Source organism: Ictidomys tridecemlineatus, chromosome 1 (genome assembly GCF_052094955.1).
Source record: "Ictidomys tridecemlineatus isolate mIctTri1 chromosome 1, mIctTri1.hap1, whole genome shotgun sequence".
Lineage (NCBI taxonomy): Eukaryota > Metazoa > Chordata > Mammalia > Rodentia > Sciuridae > Ictidomys > Ictidomys tridecemlineatus.
In genome coordinates, this window is record NC_135477.1 from 171,576,761 (window position 1) to 171,593,381 (window position 16,621).

General features: G+C 39.6%; 1 protein-coding gene across 4 annotated transcripts in view; it reads right to left on the bottom strand.

Annotated features, from left to right (window-relative positions):
• Nucleotides 1–275: 275 nt before the first annotated feature.
• Nucleotides 276–16,621, bottom strand: part of Atp10b (ATPase phospholipid transporting 10B (putative)) — a 335,243-nt gene continuing 318,897 nt past the window's right edge. For all 4 annotated transcript variants that reach the window (XM_078052000.1, XM_078052012.1, XM_078052023.1 and 1 more), the window contains 2 exons: nucleotides 7,707–7,894; nucleotides 276–2,949 (listed from right to left, as the gene is read on the bottom strand). In XM_078052000.1, coding sequence (XP_077908126.1) covers nucleotides 2,493–2,949; nucleotides 7,707–7,894 — 645 coding nt within the window. In that variant the 3' untranslated portion in view covers nucleotides 276–2,492. The remainder of the gene's footprint in view (nucleotides 2,950–7,706; nucleotides 7,895–16,621) is intronic.

Genomic DNA, 16,621 nt, shown 5'->3' on the forward strand with positions numbered 1-16,621 from the left:
ACCAGAGACCCCTTGTCTAATAGAAGAAAAAGTAGGCCGTAATCCTCATCATGTGGGATTAGGCCCCAACTCCCTTAATAAGACTCCTGTAGTGCAAGAATTAAAATCAAGAATCAATAAATGGGATGGACTCAAACTAAAAAGTTTCTTCTTGGCAAAACAATCTGGGAGGTAAAAAGGATGAAGTATTAAGTAGGGGCTTAAGTTTATTAGATGAATGAGTGAATGTGAAGGAGGATGAATAAACCAGTGATTATATAACAGCTGGCAGGCAATTATGGAAAAACATGTTTATTTTTTCTTCTAAAAAAGTGTATTTCCAGTCGATCAATGAAAGATACATGTATAAAAATGTACTAAGTACAATCACACTGGTGTTATATTACAGAGGGATTTGTTACAACCATTCCCTCTGAGTAAGGTGGCACACGGGATGGTCACAGTTGGTTCACAAAGAGTGGCAAGAGGAGATGACCAGTTGTACCACTTGGTCCAATTTCCCAGGATGTAGAACTTTGTAAAAATGGGAAAGTCCTGGATAAATCTAGACAGTTGGTCATGCAAGGGAAATGGCAGCCACAGAGTACTGAGTACAGTATAGCATTTAGGTTGAGGTATTATTAGGCGTTCTTCAACTTTGCTGTCACCCCTTTCTCCCTTATCTCTGAAGTAAAATCCACTGTACTATTAATGAGGGTGTTACTTCTTTCAAAGGATTTCCCCAGTGAATTTCAACTTGATCCTTATGCTAACCTGGGCTGCAGGACAGTTCTAACCCAATATGCAAGTGCAGTATCCTGTTTCAAGGCTCCTGGATCCCAAAGAATATAGAGGCAGAGCACAGACTCAAACTTGGATCTCTGGAGGCCACTGTGCTATTCTCTTCTAGAACATTCTACCTGGATCTTTCTGGCTACAACAGTAGGCAAGAATCATGGGAAGAGTGGGACCCTAAGAGCCAGGTCTTGACTGATCTCCTCCCTTGGAACAATTCAAATCCTTTCTTCTCTGCCTGCTGTTGGTCTCCCCATAGCAATCTCCATGTTGGATGCCCTTGAGCACCCACCTGCTGTCCATGAAGCATCATGGTATGGTAGAGACAGAGAGATACAGTGATATTGGCTTCAGGATGATGCTCCAAATGGCTCAAGTCCAGGTTTTCCAAGAGGATGGTCGGCTCAGTCTGCCAATGGCAACTTGATTGTTTTGAGCTCTTTTGGGGCCTTTTTGCTAGGAGTTATTCAAGTGATAGGTCAAGTCACGACGGGTGGTTGTGGTTCTCAGGTTGTAAGATTTGCCACACTTGTTGCACCCACTAGTATACTTATCACCTAATCTGTAGTCTCTAGCTCAAGGTCGCGAGGGCTCCATAACCCACTCTGGCTTATCTTAAAAGACTGGGCATAGGTTCCACTACCAACAGTAGACATAGTTTTTCTTGAAAGCCTGTTACAATTCTATATTTTTGATATTTATGACCTCTAGGAATATAAAGTATATGCAAACCTTCTTTTTTCTGTGAAGTGAGATTTCCCCTGACTTAATTTAATTGAAGCAGTGTCATTCTTGTGGTGATATTCTTGGGAGAAGCTAATGAGTGTGGGGCTTAATACTTAGCCCTATCCTTTAAGATGTCGTTTAGAATTGCTCTATCATATGGTGGGTGCAGATGTGTTAGGATCTCTTGATCATTGGATTTTTTCCTGTTCTAAGAGCTGAATGTGGATGAGAAATTTTATTTTAAATAAATAAAATAAATAGTTTTAAGAATAGGGTGCTTCTGTGTCCTCTTGGAAGATTTCCCAGATGGTGGCACCTGTGGTCCATTAGTTTGAACAGGGTCCTCTGGTGCACCTATTACCTTTAGCATGCGCACCCTTCCGTCTTACACTAGCTGTGACCCCACAGCTCTTGGAAGCATCTTTAGATTGTTTTTTCTTTGGCGTAGAGACAGAAAGCAGACTAACTCTCTGAATGGAAGCGATGTTAACCTTGAGTTGGTCATGGAGATAAAGCCCTTGTACACAAAGGTCTCATCTGAGACTTCAACTCTTGGCACTGCGGTGTGAGGTGATGGTTTGACAAACCCAGTATGTTCCCGAGTTCTTGCCTGGGTTGGTATGCTTCTTGGAATAGTGGAAATGTGTGGCCCAGTTACATTTGGTTCTAGGTTTCAATTATTTAGAAGATCATAAGAATACTTGGGCTAAAAAAAATAAAATAAAGTTGGGGAACTCAGTGCAATAGAAACATAGCCTCCTTATAAAACCCCTGTTTACAAGACATGCGGCTCAGCAGCAGAGGAAACTTGGAGGTGGACTGGCCTTTCGGTCCTTCTTAATCAACCTCCTTGGAACCCTTAAGGAAGTCGGGTCTGGTAGGTAACAAAGAGTAAGGCTGGCCCATTCTTCCCTCTATGAGGAAGGGTCAAGGGGTACTCGGGCCAGTGATCCAATGGCCTCTTCTGAGTCTGCATGAATTTCTACAGCCCCTCATATGGTCAGTGAGCTCTGGGATCGACGATGGCTGCCTCTGGTCAAGGGCCGAGACACATCCGTCTGTTCCCTGGAGCAGGCTCTGGGACCCGGTGTCCTATTTGGCCCTAGAAGATGCTCCCCAGATGAGAGTTGAGCTGAGAAGTCCCCTGAGCATGGGCCATCCCTCCCATGCTCTCTGCTGCTTCTCTGTCCATGGAACACCCAGTCTTCCACGTGCTTCCGCTTGGGAGGACTAGAGCTCTTTGGGGTGCTGGTCCTGAAGTCCTGCTCTGGGACAGGTGGCACTGGACCATGAGTGGGCTGAGCTGCTACAGGAGTAGTGGCAGGTCTTAGTTTGCTTCTCCAGTTCTGGATTTCCAGGTTTCTTTTTTCTGTGGGCAGTTGGTCAATTTTCTGAGCTTTTGAGATGGGAGTTTTCCCGTAAGTTCCTTGTAGAGACAGGAAAAAGTATCTAATGGGAAACAAAAGAATAAATGTTTTCTGATTTTGTTGACTTCCTTATTTTCGGTATTGAAAGGGGTATTAGACTCTACCTTCCTACAAAGAGCCAGGTTTTTACTGCACTTCTGATTATCAAATCTAAGCTTGGGTGCATGGGGGTTGAGGAGCACAACAGAGTAGCTGACATTTAGTATCTACCAGGACTATTCCAAGGGCTTTGAATATTAGCTCATTCTCCCACTAATTCGTGTGCTTGGTATAGTCATGTGCCATGTTATGATGATTCAATCAACGACGGACAACAGGTACTATGGTGGTCCTACAAGATTTGATAAGCTTAGGGATATAGCCAAAGCTTGGTTTAGGTAAGTATGCTCTATGATGTTTACACTACAATGAAACCATCGAAGGATGCACTTCTTAGTCATGTGCTGCTTAATGACAGGGCTACATTCTTTTTCCCCCTTTTGTGAACAGATGAGGAAACTGGTATTGAGAGGCTGAGTGATGTAACTGGAGCCATACAGTGGTCCACTCTGGTCAGAACCAAGCACTCTGAATCCAGAGTGTGTCCTACCTACCATGTACATTGTACACAAATTATTGGGAGAATTGGGAGAATCATCATTACATGGCACATGACTATACCAAGCACATGACTTATGTTTTGGGGCCACTCTAATTTAGGCAAATGTAATTGACTGGTAATGCCAACAATTTGGAACTTAAGTCATTTTAAAATTCATCTTATTTTCTAGAATCTGTGTACCATGCCGAATGGAAAGCATCACTACTTGCCAGATGGAAAACACTAAGGCCCCCAAGTGATGAGTTGAGATTTGCAAGTTCTCTTGACAAGTTGAGATATCTGTTGACTAACCCAGGGTTCCTTTCCTCCTGTGGTGGACTGTGGAGTTCAGTGTCTCCATATGTAGCTAGAATTTTCTCCCTGTTCCAAATTTAGGGAAGGTATGAGGAGGGGAATAAACCTTAGGTAGTGTGTGGGAGCAAACACCAGCTTGTAACGTGGGCTGCTCACATCCCCTCTTTCTTTTTTAGAGAAAGAATCTGACACCCAATCCATCTGGCCCAAGGGACATCTAAAGTCTTTCCCAAAGGTGAATAATCCTCTTTCTTGAAAAAAAAAATTATTCAAGTCCTAAAAGCAGAGAAGGGCTCCCAGTCTTCCACTGATCTTCAAATTGCAGGGTGACCCCACGGTGGGTGAGGGCTTTCTGATGACAACTCCCTCACCTCACCTGTGAAGTCACAGGGGGCCCTATATGCACATCAGGAAAGATTAGGCTTCTTGCCTATAAACAAGAATTTCAGTCTGACCCTGTCCCCCCAAACCACCACCTTTGTCCTTCATCCATTTATCAAAAAATACTTCAAGTTCCCACAATGGGCCAGCCAGGCCTCACTAGGGTAAGCTCTGAATGAGCCAGAGACTTGCTCTCTTGTCACGTGAGTCCAACCATACATGGGGGTGGGGAGGAGGCAAGAGGACGTGCAGCACCTGATCTGGTCTGAAGACCTTCCTGGGAGAAGAGACACGTAAGCAGAGGACTGCACAGGAGATGGGCCAGAAGCCAAGAGTAATGACTCAAGTGTGGAGAGTTGGCACAGGGCAGGTGAGAGCTAAGGGCCAAGGTTTTTGTTTTCAGGCTTCTTAAAAAAATGTATTGAGAAGCCCTTGGAGAATGATGAATGGGCGACATGATCACACTTGGATACGTTGATGCTACACAATAAATGGACCCAATAGGAGACCCTTGAAGTAATTTGGGGGTGAAGGGGCATGGCCCACCCATGATGGTGGCTGTAGAAATGTGTAGAAGGTAAAGCTACCAGAACTCGGTGCTGTGCAAGATGCACCTGGGGAACCTGTGCGTGGGTCAGATAACTCCCAAGGGCCTGCTCTGGTTCCATGTGGGTAGCCCTTGCTAGAAGGAGCTGTGGAAAAGGCCTGGCTTTCTGGATTGGTTGGTGATGGAGGGTGGAATTGTGAAGAGTGGGAACTGGAGAGATGCCTCTGGAATTCAGAAGAGAAGTGAGTCTCGGTGATTTAGAATGAAGATTCATCTGCTAAAAGTGATTTTTTTTTAAAAAAATCCACAACAATAAGAATAAAGTTAGAAGGGAACTTAGAGGTAGGATTGCCATCTACACCACATAACAGATGTGAGCCAGCAAAAGAAAGGAGGAAAAACTTAAGAGTGTGTAGAGTCCTTGAAGCCAAGGAAAGAGGGTCCAGGGACTGTTCCCTTCTACTGTAGTTAATTAAGAGGCACATTGAAGGTCAACATTTCATTTGCTTTTCTTCTGTTTGTAGTTAGGGGGATTTGTGCTGTGTTTTATGCTGGTGGAAATAACTAGGTTTGAGAGGTCATAGTTAGTGGGCTAATTATGTTAAGTTTGGGTGGAAAATCTATCTCGGATGTAAGCTGCATTTATTATAACAATCAGTAAACTAGTAGTTTTCTACAGGTGAACAACTGTTCCAAATCAATAGCCCTTCCAACTATTGTATATCATCCTTTCATATCAGAGGAAATCTCTTTGCTTCTCAATAAATATTAAGAAATTCAACTTTATTTTGATTGATAGGTTGCTTACTCTCTGTGTTAGGTAGGGTAACTAGCAAGTGAATATCTGCTGACCTTTCCTTTCCTTACTTGTCCCTCATCTGTTCATCTTTTCAAAGCACCCTTTGCTTCATTAAAATGAGGCATCAGTCTTTTATATTCTGGCTCCAAGTTGTTTAGTTAGAGATAAAGAATATGGGGCTTATAAATTTGGCTTTGCACATCTCAAATAACCTCAAAATAAATTGACAAGAATACTCAACCCTCATTTTTGATACCCTTTTCTGACAAGGGCATGATTGTCATAGTTCCTCTCTTCAGTGGTTATCTTAAAGGGTAGGGTGGGAACTATGCTCCTGAGGCTTCTGCTTGGGCCCAATTGCTTCCCACAATACTTTTAGGGCTCACTCTTGATACCAGCCTCTTATACTATGGTCAGACTCACATCCAAATCATCCACTGGATTATAGACTTCTTAAGGTTGCTGTTCCTTTCATTTATCTGAGTGCAGATAGGAAGTGTGCTATGCAATGATGGCAAGAGAGAGACTGTGATTAATGCTAGAAAGGTCATGATAGGCATACCAGGTGGTGGGCTATGTGAGAAAGAGACTTATTTCATCTTGTGGAAGGTGGACGATGTCACGAAACTTCTGAAAATCATATCTGACAAGATTATTGTTAAGGTCTGTAGACAAGTCTGGTATTTTGCCAGAGAAATGTTAGAGTTCGTAAACAAGTCTGGATGGTGCCTGGCAAAATGCGAGAGGGAGTGGTTTGAGAAGTAACAAAAGTGAGCCATTAAGTGTGGAGATTTCTTATTGGTTGACTGATGTATCTAGTTTATGCTAATTAAGATAAGCTGTGCAAAATGTATAAATAGCTCTGTTGTCCTACAATAAAGGGCTCCTACTCCTGCTGTATCAACTCACACAAGTTATTCATCACCCCCCCCCCCTGCTATTTTGCTGCAGCCGGACTGCGGCAGATTACAAAGGCTGAAGGGTTTTGGTAATGGGAAGGCCATTCCAAATAGAAGGAACTGGGAGAGAAATGGTAAGGGGCCACAAACAGCTTGGTAGTGTGGAACCCAAAGTTTGAGGCAAAGGATAGGGAGATGAGCCTTCAGAGACCAGCCAAGAAGGGAGGTCATGCACACAGTGAATACTTAGAACTCGTTTCTATGGTGTTCTGCCATCTTGGCAGTTTCAGCCTCCAGCACAGGTGCAGCAAAGGGTGTCGATGGTCTCTAATTTGGGGATAGAAAGAGTTCTGCAATACTGTGATTTCTACTGAATACAGTCTCTAATGGTAAGTGGCTGAACTCTGAAGTTCAGGGTAATGAGACTGAGATGGGCTTTCACCTATGAGTATATCACTGTGAAATTACCCAATTTCTCTGGGTCGAGAGTGTGGGATGGAGAACAAAACATGGATCCCTGGGTGGGAGAATCCAGCTCCCACTCTAAGGGGTACTGGGTTTATAGACGCATCAGCAGTGTCAGAAACAAGTTGAACTAGAACCAAATTCTTAGCCCCTTGTTTTGCTTTTTCCATCAGCTCTATAGAAAAGTGTGTATCAAGGAGGAGCTCCACAGAAAGGCCAGACATTATTCATTTTGCCCTTTTTATGGAAAATGTGAAAGCAAAGAATGTTAGGTTGGGAATATCAGGAACAGTCTGTGCGCATCTGGCATACACAGGTTTTGTATGAGCGTTTTGAACAAATTTAAATGATGTTGAAAAAGTTGGCTATTTCATGTAAATTTTAAGTTTTGGGGAGAAAAACTGAAAACTCTGGAATGCTTTGCTGTATCTTTCCCCCACTGTTTTCACTAAACCTGACTTGGGGCAGTTGCTTGCCTATCCTGTCGGCATTCCCCGGCTATCACACAACCATCATCTTAAGTCAGAAAGGTTAGCATTTTTACTCCTATTTTACAGATGTCACAACTGAGGTAACTTTGATTTAGTGACTTTGCTGTGCTGTGGCTGACCTGGGGACCACAGTTGGCGTTGTTTGCCCCCTGGCTCATTGTTCTTTCTGTCCTAGCACCTTGCCTCTGGAAGAACAGACACTAGGAGCCCATCAAGGGCCAAATAATGACTCCTGGGTTATGAAAATTGCTTATTAAGGGGAGACGGGCATTCTAGATGGGAAACGACCCCTGTGCTCAGACCTTGGGAGGAGAGCCGCGACAGGTGTGAGGAAGCAGATGAGGTAGAACGTGGGGTCTGAGAGCTGGTTCACCATCACCCAGTAGGGATTGGTGGGACTGTTGCAGGTGACGCAGGTGGCGTTATACACCACGGAGACCACAAAGTACATCAGGAAGCTGCTTAGCAGAACAAGTCCATGGACAAGGGTCTGTGGAGGGAAAGAAGAAAGCACTCTTGAAGGTAAAGGTCAGGTTTAGGGCACTATGGTTGAACTACTTGGCGAACTCCATTTTAAACTTCTTTGAAATGTAATCACACAAATAAATAGAAAAAGACCAGTTGAATGGATAATTACAAAGCAAATATTCTTGTTGCTATTAACCCAGAGACCTCCAAATCTCTTTCTCCTGACATGGGTGATTGCCAGACCATCCTTGGTAGCTTTACCACTTACCTATGTTTCCTCATGTGGCCTATTTTTAAATGTTGAATAAATAGTATTTTTTTCCCTTTTTCTCCCTCAATATTGTTTGTGTGAGGAGTCCATTTCTTCCACACATGGCAATAATTTATTCACTTTGAAAGAAGCACTATGTTCTGTCATCTGGTCTTACTGTCCTGTTTGTGCCTCTTCTTTTCTGTTCTTGTCTTTTAAACATTGTGACTATTTTGTATAATTTAATTTTCTCTTTACTAATTTGAAAGTCACATGTACCATTTTTACTCTTTCAGTGATAACAGGTAACAAACAATCTTACTGGAGTTTAGAGTATACATCTTCTTTCCCCTCCTGGATTACAAAGTGCTTTGGATCACTAGAGCTCCATTTATTTAACTCCTATGTCATTTGTTATCTTAGATGTCTATTTTAATTCTCTTAAGTCACACAAGTCAGTGTTTAATATGATCATCGATGCTCATTAAGACTCACTTACATACTGACCAATATCCATTCTTCTTGTACCTTCCATCTATCTTTCCTTCTGGACATCTATTAGCAGGGACTTGTGTCAGTCTGCTGGTGATATACTCTGCTTTATTTCATTCTTATTCTCGGAAGATTTTTTAAATATAGAATTCTTGTTTCACAGGATTTTCTTTGAGCATCTTCTAGCTAGCATTCCACTGTCCTCTAGCTTCCATTTTTACTTAAATGGAAATGTTTCTCAAAAATCTGCTTGTATATATATATAAAATTTTTTTTTTCTATTTGGCATTCTATAGTTTCTTTAATAGTGAATTATTTTTGGTTTGCTTGTTATCTTCTTACATCTGTGGCTTGATGTCTTTCGATCACTTCTACAAAATTCTCAGGTGATTGTTTTTTCAAATATTGTTTGTTTCATCCTCTTTCCTTCAAGGATTATTATCAATGTAAAGTGATTTTCAGATACCACTAATATCTCTACTATAATTTTATTTTTTTTCTTCTATATTCTAGATAATTTCTTTTTGAACAACTCACTAAATACCTCTTAGCTGTGTCTAATCTGCCATAAGGTTAACTATTAAAAATTAGTTACTATAATTTTTGTAAGTAAATTCTCCATGTGATCTCTTTTCAAATTTATATTTCTTTGTATAATTTCCCAATCTGTGCAGATATATTAAAGCTTATTCTTTACTATGATTAAAGAAATAGTGTTTTTGTCACTTACAGCTGATAATTTTGTATCCATTTGTTTCTTTATTCTCACTTATTGGTTTGTTTGGGAGATTGGTCATTTTAGAATAAGTATTAGTGAGGATCATTTCAACCTTTGAAAGAGGAAGGTACCTTTCTCTAGAGAGGGCATGTGTGATTCAGTGCCCTTCAATCACTTCAAATGGAATGCATAGGTTGATGTTTGGCTCACCCAGGTGATGCGAACCTGGGCTGCAAATCTATGTGAGGCCAGCGTCTGGTCACATTTTCCAAGAACAGGTCCTTTGTGCTCATCTTCTCTGTTTAGGTGCACCTAATTCTATGCCTCTCCCCAACTAAAGTGTAGCCTCTCAGATCCCAGTGTAATGTGATCTCGTATTAGGCTCCTACTTTAGGAGCCTGGGTTTTAATTTTTTAGTCTTTCACTCAAGGTTCATTTTGGGCAGGGTCACAAGCACCCTCAAGGGAAGTGGTGCTGGCTCAGATTATGGTCTTTACTCTCCTGTGGGCTGAGAGCTTATTGTTCTTTCACAGAGTTTTCTTTAAAGGAAAAAGTTATCCAATATTTCTAGTTATTTTCCGTGTGAGCAGTGATCCAAAAACATCCCTGTTTCTGAAGAAGGAAAAAGTTAGCTAACTTCCTTTTTCTTCTTTTTAAATTAGACAAAATTGTACATAGTTATCATGCGCAACATGTTTTGAAACATGTATACATTGTGGAATGGCGAATTTGAGCTAGCTAGCATGCCGTACCTCACATACTGGTCATATTTGTGTGTGTAGTGAGAACACTGAAGAAATTTCAAGAATGATACATTCTTATTAATCTTGTGTTGTACAATAGATCTCCTGAACTTCTAACTGAAATTATTTAGCTAAGTTTTACAACTGCTTTGATACGTCATTTACTAAGCTTTTGAAATATGTATGCACTGTGGAATGAATGTAGAGACAATTAACAGAGGCATTATCTCACATGCTTGAGGTTGAGAACACTTGAAATCTCGTATGGATGTTTAAGAATATAAAAGTCATGTTGTACTATAGTTCTCTTAAACTTAGTCCTCCTATTCAACTGAGGTATTAAGCTACCTTTATAATTGCTTGGGTGGTGACTGTGTCAGAGTCACTAAAATTGTTTTATTTCTAGCCTAGGCAAGTAAGATGTCCCCCTGATTCAGAAAGATAAATGGGCTAGGGTTGTGGCTTAGTGGCACAATGCTTTCCTGGTATGTGTGGGGCACTGGGTTTAATTCTCAGAACCACATATAAATAAATAAAGGTCCATTGACAACTTAAAACAATATTAAAGAACTAAAAAAAAAAAAAGGAGACAAATGATTTTAGTAACTGACTCTTTTCCAGAAAGGACTAGTAACTATTGGGGTTGGGATACCTGTTTTAGAGGTGCATGAGGCAGACAGTATTTCCCAATTTAAAAAAAATTTTGAGGGGATGTGGCTCAAGCGGTAGCGTGCTCGCTTGGCATGCGCGGGGCGCTGGGTTCGATCCTCAGCACAACATAAAAATAAAGATGTTGTGTCCACTGAAAACTAAAAAAAAATATAAAAAAAAATTTTCTTTAAAAAATTTTTATTTTTCATTTTGAAACAGAGTCTAGCTAAGTTATCAAGGCTTGTCTTGAATTTCCTTTCCACCTGCCTCAGACTCCTGAGTAGCCGGGATTATAGGCATGTGCCACTGTGCTCAGTTTATATTTTCCTCTTTTTAAAGCAGATGTATGCAGTACTTCAAGAAAGAGGGCTAAGTGACTGCAGAAGATCGAGAAGTTTTAGTCTTGTCACCTATTTAATAATACAGTTGAGGCCTAATTACACTTTGCAAGGCATTTTGAAAGTTTAAAAATATCTAATGGTTAAGAGGGTCATAGCAGAGTTTCTTTGGGAAAATATGTTGGATTGGTTGTTTGAAATATTTCACAGTAATTACATTTTTTTAAATATACAAAGATTAAGACTTGGAGATACAATGAAAATACCCTTATGTCCCTTGCAAATGACCTCTTTAATATTGAATATAAATTCAGTGTTCGTTATTTTCTGCATGTTGTATACATGTGTTTATCCATGGTGGTGGCAGCTTTTTACTTTAGCTTGTAGCTCAGGATTTATACATGATATAGTACTTCTTGCTGTGTCCTGAATGTACCCTTTCAAATTTATGTTGAAGCCCTGTAATAGTATTGGGAGGTCATGCGAGGGGAGCTCTCATGAAAGGGGTTAGTCTTTATGAGAAGAAATTCAAGAAAAATGATCTTTTTCTCAGTAATGTGATAATACAGTTGTAAAACTGCATGTCAAATCACTGTCAGGACTGTCTATTCTACTTAAGAATAGACCATCCTTTTTCCTGTTGATGAACACTTTTCTTATTAGCCAAAAAAAAAAAAAAAGTACTGGAACAAACATGCTTCTGTATCTCCTTATATACATGTGTAAGTATTTTATGGGTTCATCAGTACTTAGAGGGGAAATCATGTTGCAGTGTATGAGTACTTTAAACTCTGCTTTTTAAAGGGGCATCAGTGTAAAGTCTAATAACATGAAAATTCCTTGTGTGTTCTCATCGAACAGATTGTTGAACTGATCTGCCAATGCTATGTTTAGATTTCTTAAAAATATATTAAGATTGTTTCATAATTTTTTCTTTGGATCGTCCATGCCCATTTTGTATCGGTGTTATTTTAGCCATGAAAAACAAATTACTAGACTTTGAATGGGTGTCCCTCTAAAATTCCTATGTGGGAACTTAATACCTAGTATGAGAGTTAGACTCTTTTGGGAAGTGATTGTCATGAGTACTGTGTCTTGATGATGGATTAGAGGGTGAAGGCAGAGCTTCAGTGCCTTTTGTCCTTCTACCATGTGAGAACAGTGTTCAGCCCTTTTGTCTCCTTCCTCTCCAGAGATGCAGTAAGAAGGCTCCAAATTGGAGGCTGAGGGCAGCCTTCACCAGATGCTGGAACTGTCAGTACCTCGATATTCCAATCTCGAGGTGTGAGAAATTTCTATTCCTTGGAAATTGCCCCTTTTCAGGTATTTTGTTACAGTGGCATAAATGGACTAGAACATCTATCTTTCCCTATTTTTTTCTGGTCCATGAATTTTTTTTTAATTGGTTGTTCAAAACATTACAAAGCTCATGACACAACATCTTTCATACATTTGATTCAAGTGAGTTATGAACTCCCATTTTTACCCCAAATACAAATTGCAGAATCACATCAGTTACACATCCACATTTTTACATAATGCCATATTAGTGACTGTTGTATTCTGATACCTTTCCTATCCCCTACTATCGCCCCTCCCCTCCCCTCCCATCTTCCCTGTCTACCTAATCTGTTGTTGTTCAGTTCTCTCCCTTGTTTTTCCCCCGCTTTCCCCTCACAACCTCTTATATGTGATTTCATATAATGTTGAGGGTTTCCTTCCGTTTCCATGCAATTTCCCTTCTCTCTTTCCCTCCCACCACTCGCCTCTGTTTTATGTTAATCTTTTCCTCATACTCTTCCTCCCTGCTCAGTTCTTAGTTGCTCTCCTTAAATCAAAGACATTTGGCATTTATTTTTTAAGGATTGGCTAGCTTCACTTAGCATAATCTGTTCTAATGCCATCCATTTCCCTGCAAATTCCATGATCTTGTCATTTTTTAGTGCAGAGTAATACTCCATTGTGTATAAATGCCACATTTTTTTTTATCCATCTATTGAAGGGCATCTAGGTTGGTTCCACAGTCTAGCTATTGTGAATTGTGCCGCTATGATCATTGATGTGGCAGTATCCCTATAGTACGCTCTTTTAAGGTCCTCAGGGAATAGTCCGAGAAGGGCAATAGCTGGGTCAAATGGTGGTTCCATTCCCAGCTTTCCCAGGAATTTCATACTGCTTTCCATATTGGCCGCACCAATTGGCAGTCCCACCAGCAATGTACAAGAGTACCCTTTTCCCCACATCCTCGCCAGCACTTGTTGTTTGACTTCATAATGGCTACCAATCTTACTGGAGTGAAATGGTATCTTAGGGTGGTTTTGATTTGCATTTCTCTGACTGCTAGAGATGGTGAGAATTTTTTCATGTACTTGTTGATTGATTGTATGTCCTCCTCTGAGAAGTGTCTGTTCAGGTCCTTGGCCCATTTGTTGATTGGGTTATTTGTTATCTTATTGTTTAATTTTTTGAGTTCTTTGTATATTATGGATATTAGAGCTCTATCTGAAGTGTGAGAGGTAAAAATTTGTTCCCAGGATGTTGGCTCCCTATTTACTTCTCTTATTGTTTCTCTTGCTGAGAAAAAACCTTTTAGTTTAAAGAAGTCCCATTTGTTTATTCTTGTTATTAACTCTTGGGCTATGGGCGTCCTATTAAGGAATTTGGAGCCCAACCCCACAATATGTAGATCGGAGCCAACTTTTTCTTCTATCAGGCGCAGAGTCTCTGATTTGATATCTAGCTCCTTGATCCATTTTGGGTTAACTTTTGTGCATGGCAAGAGAAAGGGGTTCAGCTTCATTTTGCTGCATATGGATTTCCAGTTTTCCCAGCACCATTTGTTGAAGGTGCTATCCTTTCTCCATTGCATGCTTTTAGCACCTTTATCAAATATAAGATAGTTGTAGTTTTGTGGATTGGTCTCTGTGTCCTCTATTCTGTACCATTGTTCCACCTGCCTGTTTTGGTACCAGTACCATGCTGTTTTTGTTACTATTGCTCTGTAGTACAGTTTGAAATCTGGTATCGCTATACCTCCAGATTCACACTTCCTGCTTAGAATTGCTTTTGCTATCCTGGGTCTTTTGTTTTTCCATATGAATTTCATGATTGCTTTATCAATTTCTACAAGAAATGCCGTTGAGATTTTGGTTGGCATTGCATTAAACCTGTAGAGAACTTTGGGTAATATCGCCATTTTGATGATGATAGTTCTGCCTATCCGTGAACAGGGTACATTTTTCCATCTAAGATCCTCTTCTATCTCTCTCTTTAGGGTTCTGTAGTTTTCCTTGTATAAATCTTTCACTTCTTTTGTTAGGTTGATTCCCAAGTATTTTATTTTTTTTGAGGATATTGTGAATGGAGTGGTTTTCCTTATTTCCATTTCAGAAGTTTTGTTGCTGATATACAGGAATGCCTTTGATTTATGCATGTTGATTTTATATCCTGCCACTTTGCTGAATTCATTTATTACCTCTAGCAGTTTCTTTGTAGACCCTTTTGGGTCTGTTAGATATATTGTCATATCATCTGCAAATAGTGATAATTTAAGTTCTTCTTTTCCTATTTTTATGCCTTTAATTTCTTTTGTCTAATTGCTCTGGCTAGTATTTCAAGAACTAAATTGAATAGAAGTGGTGAGAGAGGGCATCCCTGTCTTGTTCCAGATTTTAGAGGGAATGCCTTCAGTTTTTCTCCATTTAGGATGATGCTAGCCTGAGGTTTAGCATAGATAGCTTTTACAATGTTAAGGTAAGTTCCTGTTATCCCTAGTTTTTCTAGTGTTTTGAACATAAAGGGATGCTGTACTTTGTCGAATGCTTTTTCTGCATGTATCGAGATGATCATATGGTTCTTATCTTTAAGTCTATTGATGTGGTGAATAACATTTATTGATTTCCGTATATTGAACCAGCCTTGCATCACAGGGATGAATCCTACTTGATCATGGTGCACAATTTTTTTGATATGCTTTTGTATTCGATTTGCCAGGATTTTGAGAATTTTTGCATCTAAGTTCATTAGAGAGATTGGTCTGTAGTTTTCTTTCTTTGAAGTGTCTTTGGTTTCAGGATCAGGGTGATGTTGGCCTCATAGCATGAATTTGGAAGAGCTCCTTCTTTTTCTATTTCTTGAAATAACTTGAATAGTATTGGTATTAATTCTTCTTTGAAGGTTTTGTAAAACTCCGCTGTATATCCATCCGGTCCAGGGCTTTGCTTGGTTGGTAGTCTTTTGATGGTCTCTTCTATTTCTTCCTTTGTTATTGGTCTGTTTAAATTGTGTGTATCTTCCTGACTCAATCTGGGCAGATCATATGACTTAAAAAATCGATATCTTCACTATCTTCTATTTTAGTGGAATATAGGGTTTCAAAATACTTTCTAATTATCTTCTGTATTTCTGTAGTGTCTGTTGTGATATTGCCTTTTTCATCCCATATGTTAGTAATTTGAGTTCTTTCTCTTCTTTTCTTCGTTAGCATGGCTAAGGGTCTGTTGATCTTATTTATCAATTTTTTCAGTGTTTTTTTTTGTTTCAATTTCATTGATTTCCGCTCTGATTTTAATTATTTCTTGTCTTCTACTACATTTGCTGTTTTGCTCTTCCTTTTTTTAGGATTTTAAGATGTAGTGTGAGTTCATTTATTTGTTTTTTTTCTTTTTTTGAGGAATGAACTCCAGGAAATGAATTTCCCTCTTAAAACTGCTTTCATTGTGTCCCATAGATTCTGGTATGTTTTGTCTGTATTGTCACTTATCTCTAAGAATTTATTTATTTCCTCCTTTATGTCTTCTGTAACCCATTGATCATTCAGTAACATATTGTTCATTTTCCAGGTGATGTAGGATTTTTCCTTCCTTCTTTTATCATTGATTTCCAGTTTCATTCCATTATGGTCAGATATGGTGCATGGTATTATCTCCACACCTTTATATTTACTGAGAGTCGCCCTATGGCATAATATATGGTCTATATTTGAGTAGGATCCATGTGCTGCTGAGAAGAATGTATATCCACTTGATGATGATTGATATATTCTATATATGTCGGTTAAGTCTAGGTTATTGATTGCGTTATTGAGTTTTATAGTTTCTTTGTTCAGCTTTTGTCTAGAGGATCTGTCCAATGGCAAGAGTGGTGTGTTGAAGTCACCCATAATTATTGTGTTGTAGTCTATTTGACTCTTGAACTTGAGGAGAGTTTGTTTTATGAACATTGCAGCTCCATTGTTTGGTGCATACAAATTGATAATTGTTATGTCTTGATCGTGGATGGTTCGTTTTAACAGTATATAGTGTCCTTCTTTATCCCTTTTGATTAACTTAGGTTTGAAGTTGATTTTATGGCTACTGCTTCCGAGGGCCATGTGAGTGATATGATTTTTCCCAACCTTTCACCTTCAGCCTGTGTATGTCTTTTCCTATCATATGAGTCTCCTGAAGGCAGCATATTGTTGGGTTCCTTTTTTTAATCTAGGTTCATAGCCTATGTCTCTTGATTGGTGAGTTTAGGCCATTAACATTTAAGGTTACAATTGAGATATGATTTGTAC